Source organism: Ambystoma mexicanum, chromosome 2p (assembly GCF_040938575.1).
Source record: "Ambystoma mexicanum isolate Mex_15411 chromosome 2p, UKY_AmexF1_1, whole genome shotgun sequence".
NCBI classification, from domain to species: Eukaryota; Metazoa; Chordata; class Amphibia; order Caudata; family Ambystomatidae; genus Ambystoma; species Ambystoma mexicanum.
In genome coordinates, this window is record NC_090923.1 from 198,022,489 (window position 1) to 198,047,353 (window position 24,865).

Below are 24,865 nucleotides of genomic sequence, written 5' to 3' on the forward strand. Positions count from 1 at the left end.
CAAGAACATGTAGGGCATGTAAGGGCAGTCCTGACCAAGCTTCGACAACACCATCTCTATGCCAAGCTGTAGAAATGCTCATTCCATGTTGCGGAGGTGGAGTTTCTGGGTTTCATCCTTTCACCTAACGGGATACGCATGGATGCTCACAAGGTTTGACATGGTCCTCAACTGGCCAGCGCCAAGTTCCAACAAGGGTGTCCAGAGTATGCTGGGTTTTGCACACTTTACCGACGCTTTATTCCTGGGTTCTCCCAAATTGTGCATGCGATTACTTCACTAGTATGGAAATGTAACAAGACCTTTCGCTGGACAGAAGAGGCGGAGAAGGCTTTCCAAGAACTCAAGGCGAAATTTACCACTGCCCCAATCTTGCGGCATCCACGTCCAGACCTTCTCTATATTGTAGAAATAGATGCGTCTAGTATGGCGATGGGCGCAGTGTTGTCACAGAAGGACCTGCACACAGGCTAACTGCATCCAGTGACCTTTTGGTCATGGAAGTTTATGCCGCCGGAGCTCAACTATGCCATCACCGATAAGGAGCGGCTGGCCATTAAGGCTGCATTCAAGGCTTGGCGACACTATCTATTGGGAGCCAGACATACCATCACCGTGATTACAGATCACCGGAATCTCCAGTATTTGAAGGATGTGAAAGCTCAGTCATCTCGACGGCTATATTGGGTCCTTTTTTTTGCAGAGTACGACTATGTAATCACGTATCGACCCAGAGTTAAAAATGACAAAGCAGATGCCCTTTCGCGCATGGGCACCGAGGAAATGGCACATGTACCTCCTAACCCTGTGTCCATTATCTCTGGTGACAGACTCCTAGGCATCACCACTACCATGACCCAGGACGAGCTCTTATACGAAGTCCGGCAAGTGCTTACTCAAGAGCAACTACAAGAATGGGGTTCCAGAGGTGAGCACTATTGTGTTAAGGACCGACTGCTGTACTACAGGAACCGGCTGTTCGTGCCGGTGAAGGAGCTGCAAGAACAAGTCATCTCAGAGTACCATGACTCTCTCATAGAAGGACACCGGGAATTGCAAAGACCTTGGCTAAAGTGAAGAGGAGTTACTGGTGGCCAACGTGGCGCAAGGATGTAATCAAATTCATCATGTCTTGCGGAATCTGTGCCCAGAACAAATCCTCCAAGCAAAGACCCACAGGACTCCTTCAACCTTTGAACATTCCGCCAGCCCCGTGGCACACGCTGTCCCGAGACTTTATTATTGATCTCCCTTCTTGTCAAGGTTACAACACCATCCTGGTAGTCGTGGACTTATTCTCCAAAATGGCTCACTTCTTTCCATTCAAGGGTTTTCCTAACGCATCCGGCCTCGCCCGGATCTTCCTCGAGCACATAGTGCGCCTGCACAGATTCACTTCGGCCCTAATATCGGATCGTGGAACTCAGTTTGTGTCCAACTTTTGGAGAAAATGCTGCTCTCTAGCCCAGATAGACATCCGACTGCCCACTAGCCACCACCCCCAAACAGACGGTCAAACGGAAAGGACAAATCAGACCCTCGAGCAGTATTTACGCTGCATGCTCCACCAGGTAGAAGGGGATTTTAAGGACCTCTTATGGATCGCCAAATATGCCTACAATAACTCATTGCACTGCAGCTCTGGACAAACGCCTTTCTTTAAGGTTTACGGAAGACATCTGCGCACGTCCGAGCTAGACCTCACAACGACTCTGGAAATGCCAGCTGTCACAACCCTCCACACGACCATCTCACAGTCTTTCAAGAGAGCTCAAGAACATCTGCAAAAAGCCAAGGCGCACCAGAAAAAATACACGGACCAACATCGCACCAAGGCCCCAGACTACCAAGTAGGGGACCAGGTGTGGCTAGCCTCAAAACACATACGTATAAAGGGAAAGCGAACATTTCGCCCATGGTTTCTGGGACCGTACCGTGGGAATCCATCATTAAATCAGCTGCTGTAAGGTTGTCATGGCCAGCCCACATGAGGATACACCCAGTGTTTCACGTGTCTCTTCTAAAGCCGGTGAAGCCGGGAACTCGGCTTATTACTCCACCAGGGCCGTAATCATTCATGGATAACCTGAGTACGAAGTAAAGGACATCTTGGATTCTAAATATGTGAGAACGAAACTCTACTATTTGGTGGACTGGAAGGGCTACGGTCCACAGACCAGAACATGGGAGCCCAGTGAGTACATCCATGCTCTGCGCCTGCTTCAACCTTTTCACCGAGAGCACCCTGACAAGCCAGGACCGTACAGGAGGGTCACCGTGAGAGGGGCATTGGGGGGGAGTGCTGTCACGACCTTGAACCAAGACTATGGGTCTCGGGCACCATGGCCCCCGCCTCAGTACTGTTACAAGGCCAGAAAGGCCCACGCCAGCCCATTGCAGGTGCCTAGGACGCAATCCTGGCGCCGTTGGCATCAGGCTCACTTGGCAAGTATGGGTTCCAATGGACAATGGGTGAACATGGCTGCCCCCACAAGGATTGTCGGGGAACTGCAACAAGCAGTCTAGCTTCAGGGCAGGGTGCGCCCCAAAGGCACCTGGGTTACCTGCCAGGTATTTAAACCACGGCCGACCCAAGGAACGCGCTTCGCGTTTTTCTGCTTTTGTAGCATGATGTTCACCGGGTCCTGCTCAGCATCCTGGCCTGCACGGGCGAACAGACTCTAAAGAGCATCGCTCTTCCTGTTCACCTCCAGCTTCTCCATCCAGTCAGAGCTCCGGGAACCTTTCATCGTTCTCCTGCTACATTTTTAGGACAATAGAGGCAAGAATCAGAAGTTACTTACCAGCTTTCCTGGAAGGCCTCCGCCATTCCGAACTTCATCTTCAGCGTTTGGTCCCAATACATCGCCGCTTCCAGGAATTCTCTGCAACCTGTGAAGAACAAGAGCACAGGTCAGTCGACTTGCAAGGATGCTTTCAGTGCCGCATCTAGCGCATCCTTACCTTCTCGAACTCAGCCGCCAGCCTCGGCTCTCTCCATCAGCCTCTACAAGACAAGAGAAGAAGGTTATTGGGGCATTCATAAATATAGTCATTACTCTAAAAACACTAAAAGACTTACCTGAAAGGTGGAGTCGCAGCCGGTCTGGACTCCAGGCAATCACCAGTGAAGTAACTCAGTGGATCAAGCCACTAACGATGCGCCCCTGCCCAGCACGGCAGGACGGAGAGTGCGACATTCCGAAAATCAAGGTGAGCGAAGTCCCAAGGGGATACTGCAAGGGGAACGCAGGGAGGTGGGTCTCTGGAGGGAAGGAGAGGTCGCTAAAATCCACCTCCTATCTTCTAGAACTGATTCCTGACAGAACGAAGTCCGGGGAAGGTGCAGTGAACCCAGAAGTGTCCCAGACCAGTCGAGAGGCGCCCCTGTGGATACAAGCTGAGCGTTACACAGACTTATACCAAAGGTTGGTTTTGCTTACACCTGTTCTCATAATTGTGTGTAGTGGTCCCAGAGGGTACTGCATGCAAACTCTGCCTAACACTGGTGGCAGCGGTGGGAAGAATTGTGTAGTTGTTACATTGAGAGTTCCGCTTTACTTTTGTTCAGATAGTAACCTTTACAAGGCTAAGCACCACTAGAAATCAATTTTATCATGCCATACTATGGATAACTACAAACAGGAGGCCCTGATCATTTTAACAGTAGATCAACTGAAGTAAATTTGTAAAGATAGGAACCTCCCTGTTAAAGGAAAGAAAAATGAATTGGTAGAAAGATTGTTGGAACATCAAAGAATGAGAAATTGGGCTGTAACCCCTAATCTCTAAGAAAATGTGGATAATGTTGATGGGGAGGATGATGATGTCGAGTCTAACTCTAATGTTATTGAGGAGCCAGAAGAGTCAGAGGAGTCTCAGGATGTGAGACCCACTGCCCCTCTACCTGCTTTTGGGCCTCAACCTTCAGCCACAGGGACCCTACCAGGTCCAGTACTGAGTCCAGAATGTGTCTCCCCTGAAATAATGAGACTTCAGTTAGAGTTCAAAAGTCTCCAAATGCAAACTGAAAGTAAATATCAAGAAATCAAACTAACAGAAATGGAAATGCATCATGCTCTTGGAATGAATAAATTGTCTCTTGAAAATGGTTATCTCCCAGAGTCTTCTAGGTCTTCCAGTCTTAAGAGACCTTGCATGCCTAAGGAAGCTGTGAGTATGTTTGAGGTGAAGCTTGATATTTTAGATTGGTTGGCTGCTTTTGAATATAACTATGGGATTCAGGGTTTCACAGGGAATCAGTTGATTCATTGGCTTTTGTCTAGGATCCCCCAGGTTGCAACTGATGCTGTAATGGAGGTGGAGGAACTTGAAAGATTGGAGTATGAAAATGTGAAGTTAGCTTTGATAGCTAGATTTGGGAAAACTCCTTCCCAGTACCTTAAGAGGTTTATGGCCCTCAATAAGCATCATGGTACCCCTTGGGCTACCTGGGTTTTTGAATGTTTAAAGAACTTAGATGGTTGGGTAAAGGGTTACAGAGTTAAAAATTTTGAAGGAATGAGACATCTATTTTGGTTAGAATCTATTTTTGATGCCAGCTCTCCTGAGCTGAGACAGCACTTGGCTGACTCTAAGGAAATTGACCCTAAGTAGTTAGCAAAGGCTGCTGACTTGTGGGTTGCCAACAGGGCTACACACAAGGATTATGGGGCAACTCAGAAGAAGGATGATGGGAAGCAGCAAAGAAAGATGGAAAAGAGAATTCTAATACCTCTAATCCAAAAGAAGGGCCCAAACAGAAAAAGGGTAAGCCACAAGGGAAAGCGAATCAGGTTATTGAAACCTCTGGTGCTAAACGAGAAAGAGGTCTGCAGCAACCCCCATTTGTCAAAATACTTGGACAATGTTATGCTTGTGTGTCTACTGACCATGTGAAAGGGGATCTCAGATGCAAGGGTAAACCTTCAGGGGCCACACTGTCTCCTTAGCCTTTTCCCCAGAGGGAGAAGTACAAATGGCAAGTGGAAACTTTCAACTGCTGGCTGAAGACCCCCTTGGGGTCTCTGCTAGGGTTTCTTTAGTGTCACTGCGTCTGTGGGAAGAGCAGAATTTAGATGTCTATAATACAATTCCAGAAAACACAAAAGAATATTATAAGGACAGTGTACTTGTAAATGGCCAGGAGACCCCTGCCATTAGAGTCTCTGGGGTCAGCATTATAGTGGTGGATGAATAATCTTTTTTCAAACCTGAGGATGTTGTTAAGGAACCCAAAGGCCTCACTAAACTTGCTGGAGGCCCTGTTCACATGCTTCCAAGATTACCAGCTCTCATCCAGTGCAACAACATGACTGTCATGATACCTGTTAGTGTGCAGAGTGAGGTGCCTGGCAGAGTCCTGTTAGGGAATGACTTAAAAACTCTTGGAGTTGTATCAAGCATCCCCAGGCCTCCTAGCAAAAGGAAACAGGACAAGGAAGGCCAGAGAGAGTACCTTAGATGGCTCTCCAGAGGATGTTACAGAAGAAACTATAACACCCAGCCCACAGGAACTACTAGCTGCTATTTCTAAGAAGAAAGAGGCAAAGGGGAAACCCAAGGTCTCAAAGAAGAAGCCGTGCTGTGCTTCCAACAAACACATCCCGAGAGGACTGTCCAAAGTCACACCTGTGACTACTCCACCAGCTGAGGCTGAGTGTGAGGAACAACCAGGAAAGGTTGAATCAGCTGCTGAAGATTCAGAGCTGGAAGAACCCTTTCCCCCTGTTGGAGATCTGGATTCTAAAGACCATCCTGAGCTGCAGTCTTTACTGGCAGAAGGTGGCCCCTGTAGGGCAGACTTCAGCAGAGGTCGAGGAGAGTGTCCTACTCTTGAAGGACTTCACCAACAGGCAGCTTCCCAGCTGGACGGGCAAGAGCCAGGGTAGCACAGGTTGTCCTGGGAAGATGGCCTCTTCTACAGTGAACCAAGTGAGTCTATCCCAGGGGACTACAGAAGACTTGTAGTGCCTCTAGAGATCAGACAACAGTTCCTACAGTTAGCCCATGAGATGCCTTTGGCTGGTCACTTGAGTTTCAAGAAGACCAAGGAAAGGCTTTCTCTATATTTCTACTGGCCTAAGTTGGGGTCTGATGTAGAAAAATTCTGTAGGAGCTGTCACCCTTGTCAGACATCTGGCACGAGTAGAGCCAACAATGTGGCATCCTTGGTGCCTCTCCCAGTGGTGGGAGTCCCTTTTGAGAGGGTAGTAATCGACATTGTTGGTCCCTTAGACCCTCCAACCTCTTCAGGCAATTGATTTATATTGGTTGTAGTAGACCATGCTACTAGGTATCCTGAAGCCATACCTATGAGGACTGTTACAGCTCAGGCTGTTGCTAAGGCCCTACCTGGTACTTTTACCAGGGTAGGTTTTCCTAAGGAAGTCATCTCTGACAGGGGATCACATTTTATGTCCCACTACATGCAGTTCATGTGGAAAAACTATGGAGTGACTTACAAGTTCTCAACTGCCTACCATCCCCAGACGAATGGGTTGGTAGAGAGGTTTAATAGAAATATGAAGAGCATGATAGGTGCTTTACAGAAACCCTTTAGAAGAAAGTGGCACCTTCTACTGCCATGCCTTCTATTTGCTTATAGAGAAGTCCCTCAGTAGGGAGTTGGATTTAGTCCCTTTGAGCTTCTCTACGGTCATCCGGTTAGAGGCCCCTTGGCCCTGATTAAGGAGGGGTTGGAGAGTGCTCCTTCCCCCAAGCCAGTGAGAGTCACCAACTATGTGCTTGGTCTCCGGAGGAGAATGACACACACAAAGACAGAAGCCACAGATAACTTGAAAGAAGGTCAGGCTCTGTTGAAGCATTGGCATGACCAGAAGGCCAACATGGTTGAGTTTACTCAAGACCAGCAAGTTCTAGTTACGGTACCTACAAGGCAGAGGGTCTTACAGGACAAATCTTCAAGGTTGTGGGAAAACTTGGAGAGGTCACTTATTTGGTGGCCTTAGGCAATCCTAAGGAGGCTCCCAGGGTCTTTCACACCAACCGTCTAAAAGCCTATGTCTCAAGACCAGAAGTAGGAGCTTCGCTTCTAGCTTCAGCTCATGAGGAGGAGGAGAGTGAACCTCTACCTGCTCTCCTCAGGGGACAAGCTTTAGATGAGAAGATAGAAGGAGTTAATCTCTCTTCTAATCTGACACTGGAACAACAGGAGGAGTGCAAGTTTCTGTTAAATCAGTTTGCCTCCCTGTTTTCACTATCACCAGGCTTGATACCTTGGGGCCAGCATGATATTCTCACTGGAGACTGTTTACCTGTTAAAAGCGAGGTTACAGTATGTCTGATCATGTAAGAACCCACATAAAGGAAGAGGTCAACAATATCCTTGATCTCGGGGTAATAGAGCCCTCTACCAGTCAATGGTGTAGTCCAGTCGTGCTAGTGCCAAAGGCAGGTTCCAAGGAGTTTTACATGTATAGAGATCTAAATGCAGTCACAATGACTGATGCCCATCCTTTACCTAGGACAGATGAGCTGGTGGACAAACTTGTTTCAGCCAAGTACCTCAGTACATTTGACCTAACGTCATGCTATTGGCAAATAGCTCTGACAGACCATGCCAAGGAGAAAACTGCATGTTCGACCCCAGCAGGCCTCTACCAGTTTAAGGTAATGCCTTTTGGATTAAAGAATGGATCTGTTACATTCCAAAGGATGGTTAATCATGTTCTGAATTGGATGGAGGACTTCTGCATGGCATACTTGGATGACATTGATCTGATCATAAAGGCAAGTAAATGTCAAATTGGTCAGACCAAAGTGGTCGACCTTGGACATGAGGTAGGAGGAGGTGAAATAAGGCCATTGCCTAGAAAAGTACAAGTTGTACAAGAATGGGCCACCCCTACTACTCAAACCCAAGTGAGAGCCTTCTTAGCTCTCACTGGTTATTATAGGAACTTCATAGAGAACAATGGGTCCATAGCTTCTCCCTTGAATGTGGTCTCCTCACCCAAATTCCCCAAAAAGATCAAGACTGGTGTATATAAGGAGCACCTTATGTATTCAAGCACAGCACTGTTAGGGCTTGCCAAGAATATCATCACAGAGGTGAGATATGATGTGCCACATCTGGGCAATCTCTAAATTAGACCATACAATGGTGCAGATTCGCCAGGAATATCTGATATTGTGGTCACACAAATTGAAAAACAAACATTAGTGTAAACATAGATTTTTGTCAATCAGATAAACCAGTTTAAGGCATTTTATAGTTTGAATCCCAACCAAATTTACCTCCACTGCAGGTCCGGGGTAATGTGGTTGTTTTCAGGACCAAGACCCGGGTATGGTGGAGGAGGTAACACTGCAAACATATCTGTAAAAAAAAGAAACAACTACTTGAAAACGCCAGTAATCGCACAACCAGAGTACATTTTGTTAGCATTTTGTTGAATGTAGGAAATTGTCACACTAGCTGCCTATTGAAATGCTCCAATAAGGTTTGGCTGCTCGGACACCATTAAGGTAATGGTGACCAGTGAAAGTGCCCCCAGACTCAGTCAACAATTCCAATCAACGTTAGTACCCATGTCAGCCCTTCTGGTACCACTGTCACAAATTCCCCAAATCCACATCAAGTTCCCGCCTACATGTATATTATGCCTCAGAACCTATTGGCACTGTGGCAGAAGTTGCAATGAGCATTGTTGTGGAGTGATTTCCTGAGCATGTTATAATCGTACAGTTGTGGCCAGCATAGCCTAAACGTTTCTCTCTATCTGCTTTGCACTCTCTGGAGATAGCGGAGTTGCCAGGTGCATGTTTCTAGAGCTACCACAGTCATTGCTGACAGCAGCATGACCCGAGAAAAAACACACATGATAGAGTCATCCCTGAGGTAATGACTGTTATATGAAAACATATTGTCATTGTGTATATCTTGTAGGAATGTCACCATTGCCCCGTCCACACAGAAAGAAATGAGTCGGGAGCTGATAAGCTCTAAGTGGTGGGGACTGAAAGGTCAACAACTGTGTTTGCTATTTTCTATTTTTTCAATTATTTAATGTTTTTCCACTCAGTAACCAGCACACAAATCTTTACTTCCAATCTGAGTGCAATATTTTCTAAAAAGGAATTACATTTTGAGAACAAATTGTGTTTATTCTTGGCAAGTGGTGGTATTGAAAAGGGAATTATGTAATTGTAAACTGGTTCTTTTTAAAATTGTACAATTATTTCTATTGATCACTTCCTATATATATCGTAATGCAACGCTGGGCTTACTGAACAAAGCACATTATGACATTTTTGAATGACCATATAAAATATGTTCTGACAGAAGGTTATCAGTCCAAGTTGGCCATTCTGTTACATTCATGTGCCCTCTCTTCCAAATACGCTTATGAGAAAGTGGGAAGGGACAAAATGTGCGAATGAGGGATCCGTGCTACTGTGCATAAAATGAAAATGGATTTTGGAAACATAAGAATGACCACATATATTTACATTAGACAGATATATCCGTACCAAAGGGGTTGTATTTTTAAATGACTACATGCACAAAGCGCACTGTGCTTGCTACTCATTTTATTTTTCACACCACTCATCATAATATCAAAGAGATTGTAATCATGAACCATATATACCCATTGGAACAGCCTCAGGATTTCATTGTTAGGTGAAAATAAGTGCAACATCTGTTACTCCATTTTGGTGCAAGGGCCTTCTTGTTTATAGAGAAGTTTCCTCTCCACAAAACAAGGATCTTTGCCAAATATTAGAAGAGAAGGAGCGTAGAGCAGGAGCCGGGTCTCAATTTAAGTATGTATGTGCATATGGGGTTGTGCACATGCACAGTCCCCAATTCACAGACATTCTTAGAGTATTTTATGTATTAGATACTGTGGCATACATCTACCAGCCTAGCAGAACCCCTACCACACCAAACTACATCTCAGCAGTTACCAGCAGAATGGTTGCACTGGCTCTATTGAGCACTCTTCCCTTGCATCAAAACTGTGTTTTGCAGCTACAAAAATGATGGCTGCACTGTTTCAGCAGGCACATGTGGGGCAAGAGGAAAAACAGAAAACCTTGAGGATTGCTGTCAGTAATTTTTTAATTTACACCAGAGAAAAGAAGTCAAGGGCAGTGCTGCTATGCTGCCAGCTCAGAATTTCCCATAGAAAAAGAAAGTGTTCTGCATTTAAAAGTGACTGCACGCTGACGCCCTGTCCATCCTTTCAACTGTACACAATTTGGTTCCAGTAGGACCAAGCTATGTTTATCCACATTCAGGTTGTGCTCCAGCAAAAGGGGGCATTCCTCATTGAATGACAGGTTGTGTCAGGCAAGATCTGTGAAATAGCAAATAATTTCACTCCAATCCATACACAAAATGCTTTACTTTTTGCAACAAAATATCACAGACTAGCCCTTTATAAGAAGCCCTCTCTCCTAGCGCATGTCAGTTTCAAAGGACCTTTTAGTTGAACAGCTTCCTGTGCATTAGAAACATGACTAGGGCTTTGGAAAGGTTTGGAAAATGGATGCGAGGAAGGATGCATTTTGTAAAGTGACATTCAAGGAAAATTAACCATGTGTAAAATTGTGCTTTTAACAAACAAGACAATGTTGGTTTGAAAGTGAAAATGTTGAATTAAGGCCCTGTCCTTGCATAGAAATGTGATGGGAGGGGGTTTGTTTTAAAACATATATAGGATATTTAATACCAACAGTCTTGCTTTCTGTTCCAGGAAATAAATAAATAAATAAAGTTACTGTGAAATCAGCAGGACAGGTTTTTAGACCCTGGCTTCAAAGGACCGACTACAAGACCTACCTCCCCCCAAGTGGACCAGCAGCTCGGGCATGTGAATGAACCAAGGGGGAGAATGTAACACCGTCATCAGACGGAGCGGCACTGCTCCAGCCTGGGACAAAGGATTTCCAGGACACATAGGTGTGACTTTCAGGTGGCACCTCCTCGCAACACAAACTGAGGAGCTTCAAAGAAATCGTCATGACAACCTCTGTGCCAGTGGGCCAAAGAAAGAAATTTAGCTTGTGGGGTTGGAAGACTGCCCCTATTCGGGGGTAAAGCCGGCCCACTTGGTTCTAAAGACATTTCTTCTTAAAACTGTTATTTCTGTAACCTGAAAACTTAATAATGTGAAATTGTGACAGTACGAATGTACATTTTACGCTTTTAAAACAAGACGATGTAGGCCTTTCTGACAGGTTGTGGATGCCAATGCCGGAAAAATGAAATTTCTGGGAAAAGTACAAAGGACCTGGTTATGAAAGTTGGATGTAAATATGACCCACATTAATCTGCATCAGTGCACCTATTTATAAATTGTTAGGGGAGATGGTTCCCACTAAAATTGCGAAAGATTTTTAAAAGGGCTAAATGACACCGTACAAACTTGGGAGTTAGAATACAATGCTCTGTGTGAAATATGTCATTTGCCTATGTGATTGGCAAAAGCGCCACAACTGTAAAAATGTGCAATTTATTTAACAACTGATTTTTGGCAAAATTGACTGTGGGAGGGCCATAGGCGTTGTAAGCACACACCATAAAAACTGGTGTCATGTCCCTGAAGTCCAACCGGCTGACAGGAAGGCAGTGACTGCCACCCCTGACCAATCCAGTTGTTAGAGGCATGCCAAGCAAAAGGTCTGCCCGGTAGTACATTCTGTGATGTCATCCACCTTATAAAAGGTGGAGGCTCAGAGAGACAAAGGACTGACTCCAGATTTCCAGCACCAGAACATCCAAAGATCCAGACATTTCATACTCACCCTGCAGAGCCCAGATTCCACTGCCAAGAAAGGGATAGCTGATCAAAACCCTCCTATCCAGGCAGAACCACCCTGCAGAATTAAACCCCACTACAATCCCACTAATTCAGGGAGAAAGGGGAAAGGTGGCTGAATGCTCATTGGGTTCATCCAGCGCTACCTGCTTGCCCTGCTACCTGCCTGCCCAGCTGATCCACCTCACTGTCCAGTGACTGGACCAGGCCCAGCTGTTCCCTTCTAGGAGAGCTCACCGCGGTGCACAGTGACCAGACCCTTGCCCCGCGGTTCAGATACACGGCTGGTGTTCCAGAATCCCATATTCAGGTGCTGATTGTAAGTATCAATCCATCCCATAGCAAAACATAGCATATCCCATTTTGATACCTTGCCATTTGTTCCACCCTATCAGTAATCCTGAAAGTACTCTAGCAACTGTCTAAATTTATCAGAAATCCTCTGTGTATCCTGTTTTTGATCTCCATGTGTTCGCGCCATTCTTTCCTATCCTTTTAGCCCATTGCATAAATCCTTAGTCATATTTGGAATAAATGAATTAAATTCCCATCTATAGAGACATACAGTGTGAAGAGGTTACACTTGCAAAGTAACGGCATTCCTCTGTTCTAGCCACTAAAATATAGTTTCTGTAAAACGTATCATTTCCTTTTTAAACCAATTTTTCCCTGTCCACTGCTTTCACTTTTAAAATCGAATTTCCTTTCCTGTTAAGAATCTCATCTAGTCATTCATTTAGAGTCACCCTTTCACTTTCATATTATCCCTGTGATGTGCATTTGTCCCTCAGCATAAAAACCGCATTACGATTTTGTCTGTTTCACCCGTTTTTAAAGCTGTTTTGACATTTAAACCCGTGAAAATTAGCAAATGTAATTTCTCCACGTGTGATTTGTTGCACTGTGTGTTCCTTCCAAAGTTGATTTTCTGAATCGTATGCCCATTGTTAGTGCATTGCCTTCTAGTTTTTGCCTTGTAGTTTTTAAGTGTTCTGAATTCTTTGAGACAGCCATACTCATTTGTACCTTATTCATTCAACTGGACATGTAAAACAAATATTTACTAATTCCGAGTGCTATTTTGTGCAATTGCAAAGGTTTTTTGCCTCCCATTTCGGATTTTAGTTCTGTTTGCTGCCTCGTATACCGGACTCCTTGCTACTCCTTTCTATCCACCCGAAATTCAGTTAATCAGGGTTTGAGGGAGCATTGCAGGGGAAATCTTAACTGGGTGCTATCTACCCAAAAAGTATTATTGCTCCCATTCATTTGTGCTTTGTGTATGTGATATTAGAAGGTCAAACTAAGTGTATTCTATCATTTTACAGTGCAATTCTCACCCCATTGGCGATTGCTGCCCAATATTACATTTGTGTGATCTTGATGGAAATTTAAAAATAAATAAATATTGTATTACCACCCACCGGCCTGGTTCATGGTCCATTGTGGCCCAGGGTATTTGTAAAAGGGGGTGTGAGATGGGTTGGGTGCCATCACAATCTGAATTCTTAGAAAATAAAGTAAAAGCATTTTAACTGTGCGCTGCAGCCTAGGCCAGTATCAAGAGTCCTGGTCTGGTGTGTGACGCCCCATTAGAATCCTAAACAATACTTCTGTCACTGGTTCTGATAGATGTCACAAGAATAACATGGGCACTACATTCTGAGTCTACATTCTGCGTTCTGTTTGCTTCTGATGTCGTTCTGTGATTCATAGGTATGGTGTTAATGCTATTCTAATTGTGATCTGAAGGTGCTTATATGATGTCCTGTTACTTACTTAAAGAATACATTATTTCTGGCCACCATAATGAATACTTACATTTCAATCAAATTAGTATTTAATTGCTTTGGTTCATGTGGCCAACAAGCAAACATTTCTTTTGTGTTTACCTGTTCAACTTTTCTTATATATAAAAAGTTACAAATGTAAAGTGTATGTTTGTAAGGATAGTTTTACAGTGAATGCACGCATATAACATTCTGTTACCATGACGGCATCTTCGTGTATGGTTCCAGAATGTTGATGGAATCATACACGAAAATGTTGCTGAAAGAGGTTGGCCTTCCTGGGGCTCCTACCATTAAACGTAGAAGTTTGTTATACTTATAACGTGTAGTTGTGTAATAATTGCTGCAACGATACACAACAATTGGCGACGAGGAGTTACTGCATGGAGGGAGTCTCGGGCACAGCGTGAGCAGTGAAATGAACGCTTTGATTAATTGCTGCAACGATACACAACAATGTTCTACACTGTTCACATAAAATTGGCACTGGCAGAGGACCTTTTCCATGCAAAGGAAAGATTTGTGAGGATTGTGCTTTACTATGAAAATTGGAGAAGGATAGTCTTTTGTGTGGCCTATTCTGACCCAGCCATGTTCTTGCAGAGCTCAAGTTTTAAATATTTTAGAAATGTTAAAAACATTTTGTAAACGCTTCTTAGTGAATCTTAACAGCTTTGAATTAGCAATGTTAATTAAACTCTTGTAAAAAAAATGATTTTTAAAAATTAATACTTTTAAATAAAAACATATTTTTAAACGTGTTATTACTGTTAAAATAATACTAATGTTAAGTTTGGGTAGACGTGTTAGTTATGAGTAGTTTGTTAAACAGTACAAGATGCATTTGGGGCGTTAAACATGTTAGTCTGGTAATAATACTTCATTTGATTACTTTTTATTTAGTAGTTAAAGAAATTAGCACTTTTTTAAATAGTTCTAAAAGTCATTTGAATGAATTGAATCATTTCTACATGTGTTGTTAAACAGTTCAATCAATGTGCTTACAGTGAGGTTCTTTACGGTTATTATTAATTCTGCTTAGATGATGCCATTTATCTAGTGAGGCGTCTCTGAGGTCCTTCTTAATGGGATATAGAGTGCCCCAAGCAGTAGATTTGCCTCATACAACTTTGATGACTTTAGCGAACGCTACAATGCAATATAGCCACATGCTTAACGGTTTCCATACCAAAGTACATAAAAGGAACATATCTCTCATAAATCTCAAAATGGCGCCTTTGAATGCGGTCCCTAGTACAAATAGACACCTCAGTGTTATGAACAACAGATATCCTTATAACTTGTTAATTTCAAACCCAACATTCAAAGGTACATCTTCCCTCTACACTTTGTCCTCACGTCTGATTCAACTCTTGCTACTTTGGATATCACTCTGATACCAATTACATTGCTCTGACGTTGCTTTCGCAAGTGCACCACCAACAATGTCATGAAGGAGGTCAGAATGTGTGTCTCTGTTATGCACACATTCTGATCTCCATGGCGAATTCCTGTGCATAATTATGCACAATCGAATACATGCTCGTTTCCTAGAACTGTTCAATTTAAAAAGGTGCATCTGTGCTTTTTTGAGTTGCACGATTCTTTCTTGATCTATATCTTTATTTTAAAATACATATAGACAAACTGTTCAAGTCCTATTCTATTCAGCATCTTGGAAATATCACCTTTTCTAAATGTCTCTGTTTCTCTAAAACCATTTAAATTCTGCTACATTTCAGGCGTGTGTATGGGAGGATTGCTCCAAGAGACCCACCTCCCCTGCAGCCCCTCCCCCTTGTGAAGTCCATGGCTCGTCGGGGGTCACCCCTTCCACCAGGGCCCAGGTGGCGGGTGAACCACTGGCTGAAACATTGACCGAACGTGCTGTATTAAGCTAGGCCCTGGAAACCATTTTGTGAAACCAGAATGACATGAGCCCCTGTGCGCCGCAGCGCGGCCCCCACCCTTGGAGAGTTCTCACTTGTCCCCGTGGCCGCAGCTCCCTGGCAGATCCACTGAGAACCCGTTACCACGAACAGACGGACATGAGCTAGTGTTAGACTGTAAGCACAATCAATGTGCTTACAGTGAGGTTCTTTACGGTTATTATTAATTCTGCTTAGATGATGCCATTTATCTAGTGAGGCGTCTCTGAGGTCCTTCTTAATGGGATATAGAGTGCCCCAAGCAGTAGATTTGCCTCATACAACTTTGATGACTTTAGCGAACGCTACAATGCAATATAGCCACATGCTTAACGGTTTCCATACCAAAGTACATAAAAGGAACATATCTCTCATAAATCTCAAAATGGCGCCTTTGAATGCGGTCCCTAGTACAAATAGACACCTCAGTGTTATGAACAACAGATATCCTTATAACTTGTTAATTTCAAACCCAACATTCAAAGGTACATCTTCCCTCTACACTTTGTCCTCACGTCTGATTCAACTCTTGCTACTTTGGATATCACTCTGATACCAATTACATTGCTCTGACGTTGCTTTCGCAAGTGCACCACCAACAATGTCATGAAGGAGGTCAGAATGTGTGTCTCTGTTATGCACACATTCTGATCTCCATGGCGAATTCCTGTGCATAATTATGCACAATCGAATACATGCTCGTTTCCTAGAACTGTTCAATTTAAAAAGGTGCATCTGTGCTTTTTTGAGTTGCACGATTCTTTCTTGATCTATATCTTTATTTTAAAATACATATAGACAAACTGTTCAAGTCCTATTCTATTCAGCATCTTGGAAATATCACCTTTTCTAAATGTCTCTGTTTCTCTAAAACCATTTAAATTCTGCTACATTTCAGGCGTGTGTATGGGAGGATTGCTCCAAGAGACCCACCTCCCCTGCAGCCCCTCCCCCTTGTGAAGTCCATGGCTCGTCGGGGGTCACCCCTTCCACCAGGGCCCAGGTGGCGGGTGAACCACTGGCTGAAACATTGACCGAACCTGCTGTATTAAGCTAGGCCCTGGAAACCATTTTGTGAAACCAGAATGACATGAGCCCCTGTGCGCCGCAGCGCGGCCCCCACCCTTGGAGAGTTCTCACTTGTCCCCGTGGCCGCAGCTCCCTGGCAGATCCACTGAGAACCCGTTACCACGAACAGACGGACATGAGCTAGTGTTAGAAACAAGCACTGTAACATTCACCTTCCGCAGTGTATCACTGTCCTCAGTATGACTCGGCCAGCAGGGCCGGGGTGGAAAAGAACTGTAAAATGGTCCCCCGACAAAAAGTGGAGACCCCAAATACTAATATGTAGACTTCCTGTGATGAAACTCTTCTCTCCATGACCTTTTTGATAAAATATGCAAACTCCATGAAGATGGCAGAATGTGTGTTCATGTGGCATTCTAGTTGAAATCCCCATATACCCGTAGCTATACGCAAATGGTAGAAGTGTCTCGGGTTTTATGTTATATGTTGCCTTGAGAAGACTGTACTCCAAGGCCCTATGCCATAACTGAACTAATGCTGCTAGAGTGCAAAGGAAGACAAGTGCAACCGCATTGGGAGCTCATGTAAGTTGTGTAAGAAAACGCATAGAATGTATTTGAATGTACAAGCTCTCCATGTGTCACTGCCATCAGTCTCATTGGCTAGTTGTTCCTACGTGCTCCACCAACCTTAATACTACCTCCCTTATCGTGCATGCATAGAGTGTAACAAAATGTCGTGGTTGTTAAAATACTTAACATATAGTTATCAAGTGCAAAATGGATATAGGTAACACATTTCAAATGGCCATATAAAGGCACTAACAATGTAGAAACATAAGCTTTGAAAAGACTCAATGAGTATTGTACATTATATGAATGTTTATGCCTTTTTATATAATCTGCAACTCACGAGGAAAATACCATTGTGGGCATATCCAAGGCCATTCCCCCTCCCTCCCCATTGAAGCCTGCCAGACGAAAAGCAGAGGCCTGTGCTGCTCTGCCTCACCTCCCCCAATTCGGCTGGAGCCACGTCAAGCATTCACGTTCCCCTGCAGCTCCCATGGCCGCAACCAGCCACCTGAATTATTTACAACCCAGCAGTAAACCCCGGCCATAAACGCAGGCCAAAAGGTGCCCTTTCTTAGGCTCCACGACCCACCAGCTCACCCCAGGTTAATGGCCCCTGTAAAATTAGGACACCCAATATTATAGCAACACTGTAGGAACCCATTCATAATGACTTCTAAATAGACACAAAAACCTGACCAGCTCACCCCTCGCCCTGAGACCCAACCTCGTGACCTATGATACCCGGCCAACAGGATGATGGTAACCATGTATTGATATATCACCAAAGGACCCCACTCTAGTTGCATTCCTCCTGTGTTGCATTAACCTGTAGAATAACCTATTGTAGGATTTACGGGGGAAGATAATATTGCGGTATTGAATGAATGCGGTGTGCGTGGCCTTAGGGCAGAAAGCCAGGGAAGACGTTCATCAATGACACTGGCCACGCCTGGCACAACAGCACCGCCCGGATGAGCCCAGCTGACCTGTCCGGCCCACGTTGGCAACCAGCGACGTCCACCAACCATGGCGAACCACATCACAGCTGCACCTATAGTTAGTCATCGCCACCCAATCCCCATGAACATGTGCCCCCTATAGTGTGTAGGTTCTTGTGACGTATTTTGTAAATATATATGCCTGTCTTTGCTAATGTCAGACAGAGCGCTCTCGGAGTTTGCAGAGTCCTTTGCATGCCCTATTTTGACTTATATAAACTCCCATTAAGCTCACCCGCACTTTGTCTTAGCCTTATTCCCATATGGGAGGGTCCATTATTGTCTCTCACTGAGGGGAGGATCGTGCTATCAGGGGACGATTGCCTTTAGTGGTGACCCCGACAGCGTGATTATTTTGTCTTTAAATATATCCCTACCGTCCCCTTTGGCACGAAAATCTCTGGTCGAAAAATGGATACGCACGGTGCGCCGGCTCTGGTAGGCTGCCTGCCAACGGCGACCAGTACGCTTAGAAGTGCGCACTCAACAGAAAGAGGGTACTGCATCCCGGTTGAAAAATCCCCTTTGAGTACCGCTCGCCGGAGCCGGGGCCGACCGTTGAGCGTACGGCAACACTGCCTGGACGGACCCAGTTCGGAGACTCTCGGTTCAAGACGGGAACGTGAGTATTAAGTGCGAGTGACCATGAAGGGAGCAGGGGAGGAAAACAGACAGGAAACAAGGTTATTTGAAAGGGACACTTTGGGGATACTAAGAACCACTCTAGGCTTTCTTTACTTTTTCTTTGCATATGGCCATTAGGATCAAGAGGTGAAAAGAGATAAAGCGACGGGAACCTAGCTCCGCAAGGGGGTAGAAGGCGGCACCGCATAGTGCTATCTTGACTAGTACTGGGAATATATGAAGAAGTATAGGATAAAGGAGACACAGTGAATACATTAGTAACTGCTATTTTTTCTATTCTTCTCTCTGGGTTTATGGGGAAAAGACAAGACTAGTGCCAAAAAAAACCAAAACAAAAAAAACAGAGAAAATAACCGAGGTAAAATTCAAACTACAAAGACGAATTCATATGAGATTAAGAAAGGAAGGGACAACTAGAAAGGGAGGAAAGGGATTACAAATTGAGCTGTGAATAAAGTGTTGCCTATTGGTGTGCATGCATCACATGTGTCAGAACATATTTTGACAAGATGAATGTGTAAAAGTGGTAAGGAGTGCATAATTATGGTATGGTCATGGTAAGTGTGACCAGAAGAAATGTTACGGGGAAGAGCCCGATGCAGGATAATGACTATTTTTTGAATAAATGTGCTGCAGATATTGGTAATGTACAAAAGGAGGTTTGCTTTTGTATGTGCCCCCTAAATTATACGGAATAGAGGCTGAGTGCGCCCATTCTCATATTGACCAGGTGGCGGAAACACACACAGTCCCTACACGCAGAGATACACACATATATAAAGATATCTAGTGATATATATATATATAGAGCAACCACAAACCGTGGGGGCAGAAACACCATTGGCCCATATTTGTAAGAATTTACCTGGTTATGCTGAACGTATTAAGAAATATCACGATCAATGGATTACAGAACTAAAGGGGGAAGGGTTACCCCAAATATGGCCAGAAGGAGGATCGTTTGACAAGAGTGTCCTGGACATGGTAGCTACATGCATTGGTTTGAAATATAAGGGGAAGCAGTTACATAATAGGAGAGAAATATTAGATCTATGGAGATTGTTTGAAGAAGTACCCCCTCCCAAAAAAAGAGAGCTAGGTACTGATTTGCCATCTACCACTGACAACCCATTGCTGATACCGAGAGATGACAAGGTGTTGCAAGAAGGGAACCACCAGTAGAGGTAACTAAATTATACCCAATATTAAATAAACCAGTGCCTGCAGAAGGATACAGTGATCCCACATAGTGCCCCCAACATCAGTCACTGCGACTCGAGGGCCAACGGCACCCCCACCGTATGAGAGCCATAGAGAGCACGACCAGGTAAGTACACCAATAGTAAACATAGAGAAACTAACAGAAGACCTAGAGTCTAGGCTCTCTGTAGCAAAGGATGAGCTCTCGAGGATAAAAAGCATATGTGAGCTGACTGGGGCTAACGCCGCTCGGTCAGAGCTGACATCAAGAGCACAGAGTCATGATAAAACAATTGAGGAAGGGTGGAAGAAGGGGGAAATACTGTTCAGAATACAAGAAGAACCAACTCGAATAATTGAACTGGAGGAGAGATAGGAGCATACTGACGATGAGATTATGGCCACAGGGGGTAGAGAGTAACTATTGTGCGATATAGAGGAGGATTTAAAGGAAAGTGAAAGATTAAGCATAGCGATGGGAGGAGGAAATGAGGGGTTGGATGGTGCATGTTCGGGAAGAACAATGGAAGAAGAGTGGACAGGACGACTAAGGAATAGGTTGGGGAAAATGGCACCACTAGGTAAGAACGGAATGTAGGTGAGTACAGATAAGACAACAAAGGGGAAGTTACAACTCCCATTAATACACAGGGGAGGAGGGAGGCCAAATTACATACCCTGGGCTCAGATGGACAAGGCCAATTTGTTAAAGTTATTACCACCGCTATCAGGAGGGGCAAGCAAGGGGATATATGCATTTGAGAAACACACAGCCGGGGTACCACTAGCAATAGGGGATGTGAAAAGTCTGCTAGTATCGGCAGTTGGGGATCAAGCTGACAGAGTATGGGTAAAGGCTGGCTTCCCGGGGGTAACGTTAGACTGCGATCGCCATGATGGTGCCTCTTTTAACACAGTACGTGCAAGGGTGTGGGACGCATTAAGAGAGACATTCCCAGACACCCCAGATTTGCAGTCAGTCATGCAATGTACGATGAATGATGGAGAAGATGCTATGGATTACATTTTTCAGGTCCAAGAGATGTGGAAAGCGGAAATGGGCACGCCCTGGTATCAGTCAACCTCATTATTTTACTTTACAATAAAGAAAGGACTCCCCAAAGAGGTACACAAGGCACTTGACAAAATTGCAGGCATTGAAGCGAAAGGGTGGCCCGAAATAGAGTATAATAGTTCACCACTGTAAAAGAATAAAGGAGAGGGAAAAGGAAATAGCGCAAAAAAGATTGGCAGGCGAGGCAAAGTTAGTACAAACAAAACTGGTGAAGGTCACTGCAGCAGTAGCCGCACTCCCACACAGCAGGGAGGGAGAAGAGGAGGAGGAGGGGCTGGTAGAAATACAGGGGAGGATGGCAACGAATTGGGCAGGAGCAGGGCAACCACAGTGGAACGAGCAGGAGCAGAACGGAGGTCCGCAGTGGCAAGATTGGGCCCCACGAGGGGGACGAGGTGGGTACAGGGGTCGCAGAGGGGGTGGACAAGGGTACGGGGGAAACAGAGGAAATGGATGGCAAGGTCCCAGAGGTGCGCAGGGAAGCTGTTGGAACTGTGGGAGGTGGGGGCACTTTTCCAGAGAATGCAGGAGTAGATCGAACAACGGATTTCAAGAGATGAAACACTATGGTAACCCCCACCCGGGAAGCCCCTACGGTCTTCCAATGGGATGACAACAGAGGGAACAAGAACAGGGGTACGCAGAGCAAAGACAAGCACACCATTATAGAACACAGAATCACCCACAAAACAGCGACAATATGCACTACACCCCAGGCAACCCTTTCGCAAAAATGCCAATGGAGCACCAGCCCCGGCCCCCTCTAGTGGTGTGTCAGTAGTTTCAGGAAATGTCTTCAGCCAAGGGGGGACAATGAGACAACCTGCATAGGACAGCCCACAGAGAACACTTGCGTGTCCTGTTCCATCTACCACCTACGATTCAGCGGAGGAACCATTGGTAGGGGCGCAGATAGGAGACAAGCAGTTCATATTTATGGTAGATTCGGGAGCCGAGAAATCATGTATCCGTGAAGGTCGGTTTCGGCTATCTAACCGGAAGTTAGAGACGCAGGGGTTCTCTGGGGCTATCATTGAAGTTCCTTACACAGAAGATTTGGATGCGACAGTGGGGGGTAAAACGGTAAAGACACCCTTACTGTATTATGAACAATCGCCAATAAACCTGCTCGGAAGGGACCTTCTTAGCAAGCTTAACATGACAATATAATTTACAGAAAGAGGGATAGTGTGCTCAACTCCAGGAATATGCCCATTATGCGTAATGCTAGTGGTACATGCCCGGGCAACAGCACCAGAAATATGCGGCATGCCAGTGGACGAAAGAATGTTTATCGAAGGATTAAAAACACTGGCCCAAGTAGTTCCCGAGCTAAAAAAGTTAGAGTGGAGGATACCAGCAGAATTTATCTTCCGCCCAATAGTACCCCCAGACATAGCACCAGGTTCAGTGGTATCCTTAGACCTGCATGCTGTACAAGTATCAGCGAAAAGGATTGCAGTAATTGGGATGGACATAGACGGGTGTGAATGGCGCACTGTACTGTGCATCAATGCTGATATTGCCCTACGTGACTTATCTGATGAGGATCTCTTCTCTGATTCGGAGAGTGATGGCGAGATAATAATGGAAATAGCAATACCCTGTGACATTTTAATTCAAACAAGACAAGTGCCCGTCCAGTTGATGGCAGTGGTGGGAGCACCACCTTAATTTTTTGATGATGACATGTGACTGGTGCCAAACAATTTGTGGACAACAGGCCCCCATGATGTAGGCTTGTTGCATGGAGTGACACCAGTGGTAATTAAACTCAAACCAGGGACAATTGTGCCCCGAGTGAAGCAATACCCATTGTCCCGCAAAGCTGAGGAAGGGATAAAAGAGACAATAAATGCATTGCTAGCACAGGGGATAATAGTGCCCTCAAACTCCCCATGTAACACCTGTATCTATACGATCAAAAAAGCAAAGGAAGGGGCTTGGCGGATGATCCAAGATTTACGCCCCCTAAATGACCTCATACAAAAAGAATTTCCTCTGGTCCCGAACCGTATCCCAAAAACGGCATCACATTTCACAGTGGTGGATTTGAAAAATGCATTCTTCTCCATCCCCTTGGCAGAAGAAAGCAGATACTTGACAGCATTCACACTAGGGGGGAAGAGATATGAGCATTGCAGGCTACCTCAGGGGTACTGTGAAAGTCCAAGCATATTCAACCGCATACTACACGAAGACCTGGGTAATTTATCAGTTGAAAGCACGATCATTCAGCATGTAGACGATTTGCTCATCTGCGCACAGAGTGAAGAGATGTGCAGAAAAGACTTGGTTACCCTCTTGACACTGCTGGCCCAAAAAGGGTACAAAGTGGACAAGGGGAAACTACAATACTGCCAATCAGAAGTGCTGTACCTGGGACAGCTGATATCAAAGGACGGGAAAAGAATAATACCTGACATAGTGGAAGCAATAAGGTCAGTGAGAGAACCAACCACAGTGAAGGAGATGCAGAAATTCTTAGGAATGTGTAACTATTGTAGAGCATGGATACTAGATTATGCAGTCTACACCAGACCATTACTGCACGCACTCAAAGAGGCCCAGCAAGATAACAGGAAAATAAAGTGGTCAAAAGAAATCAGTGACTCGTTTGGGTCGCTAAAAGAGCTGATCTCGAGTGCTCCAGTACTCGCCAATCCTGATTATGAGCGCACTTTTTACCTGTTCTCACATTGCAAGGGGACTGTTATGACGGCTGTGCTGACACAAAAGACTTCCCTAGGACACAAACCATTGGCCTACTATAGCGGCACATTGGACGCAGTAATGCAAGGCCTCTTCGCGTGCGAGCAGTCTCTCGCTGCCGCCGCGTTCGCCATTGAGAAAAGTGCCACAATAGTAATGGGTTGCCCTGTCACGTTATTTGTGGAACACTCATTGTTCGCAATACTGGAAAGATCAAAAAGTACACTGACTACACAGCGAGCAACCGCCTATGAGATATTGTCCAGCACCAATATTCATGTAGTGAGGTGCAGGACAGTAAACCCAGCAACATTCATTACAGAACCATGCACACTGGAGGACATGCAAGAACACAATTGTGCAACATACACAGGAGAAAAGGGGGAGGGCACGGTGGTGTGTGAAAATGCCCTGTGCGAGGGAGAGGTGTACTTTGTAGACGGGTCAGCATCAATTGACATGGACACGGGAGAGAAACATGTGGGACTAACAGTAGTAAGGCTAGAAGAAGGTGAGTATGAAGTGTTAGTACAATACCGCCTACCATCCCATTTCTCAGCCCAGGCAGCAGAACTTATTGCCCTAATAGAAGCATTACATGCAGCAAAGGGATGTGCAGTGACAATATACACAGATTCAGCGTACATGACGACCACCGTACACGGAGGTCTAGCCCGGTGGGGGCGGAGAGGGTTTCGAAGAGCGGATGGGACCCCAGTGCAACATGCCGAATTGCTGAAGGAATTGATTGAGGCCCTAAAAGGCCCAACAATGGTAGCAATAGTGAAATGCCAAGCACATACTTCCAACACCGACATTGTGTCTTTGGGGAACGCGGCAGCAGACGCTGCTGCCAAGGAGGCTTCGTATTTCGAAAGACATGCAACAGGTGAGTACGTATTGCAGCACCAGACAAGCGAAGAACTTCCAGAAGGATACAATGCCATGCCCATATCGCAAATGTTAGAGCTGCAGGAAGGTGCAAGTGGAGAAGAAAAGGTGTTGTGGGAAAAAAGGGGGTGCAGCCAATCGGCAACAGATTTATTGTGGCACCAGAATAACTCAGGAAAAGTAGTGATGCCCATCAAACTGTTAGAGATAGCATTCCAGCAGTTACACTTTCC

The 24,865-nt window shown here is 45.0% G+C and overlaps 1 protein-coding gene across 1 annotated transcript in view; it reads right to left on the bottom strand.

Annotated features, from left to right (window-relative positions):
- The window catches only part of LOC138566342 (protein SSUH2 homolog), a 274,538-nt gene that overhangs the window by 188,252 nt on the left and 61,421 nt on the right, over positions 1 to 24,865 (bottom strand). Inside the window, exon 5 of the mRNA XM_069643487.1 lies at positions 8,260 to 8,341. Within this exon, the coding sequence (XP_069499588.1) occupies positions 8,260 to 8,341 (82 nt within the window). The remainder of the gene's footprint in view (positions 1 to 8,259; positions 8,342 to 24,865) is intronic.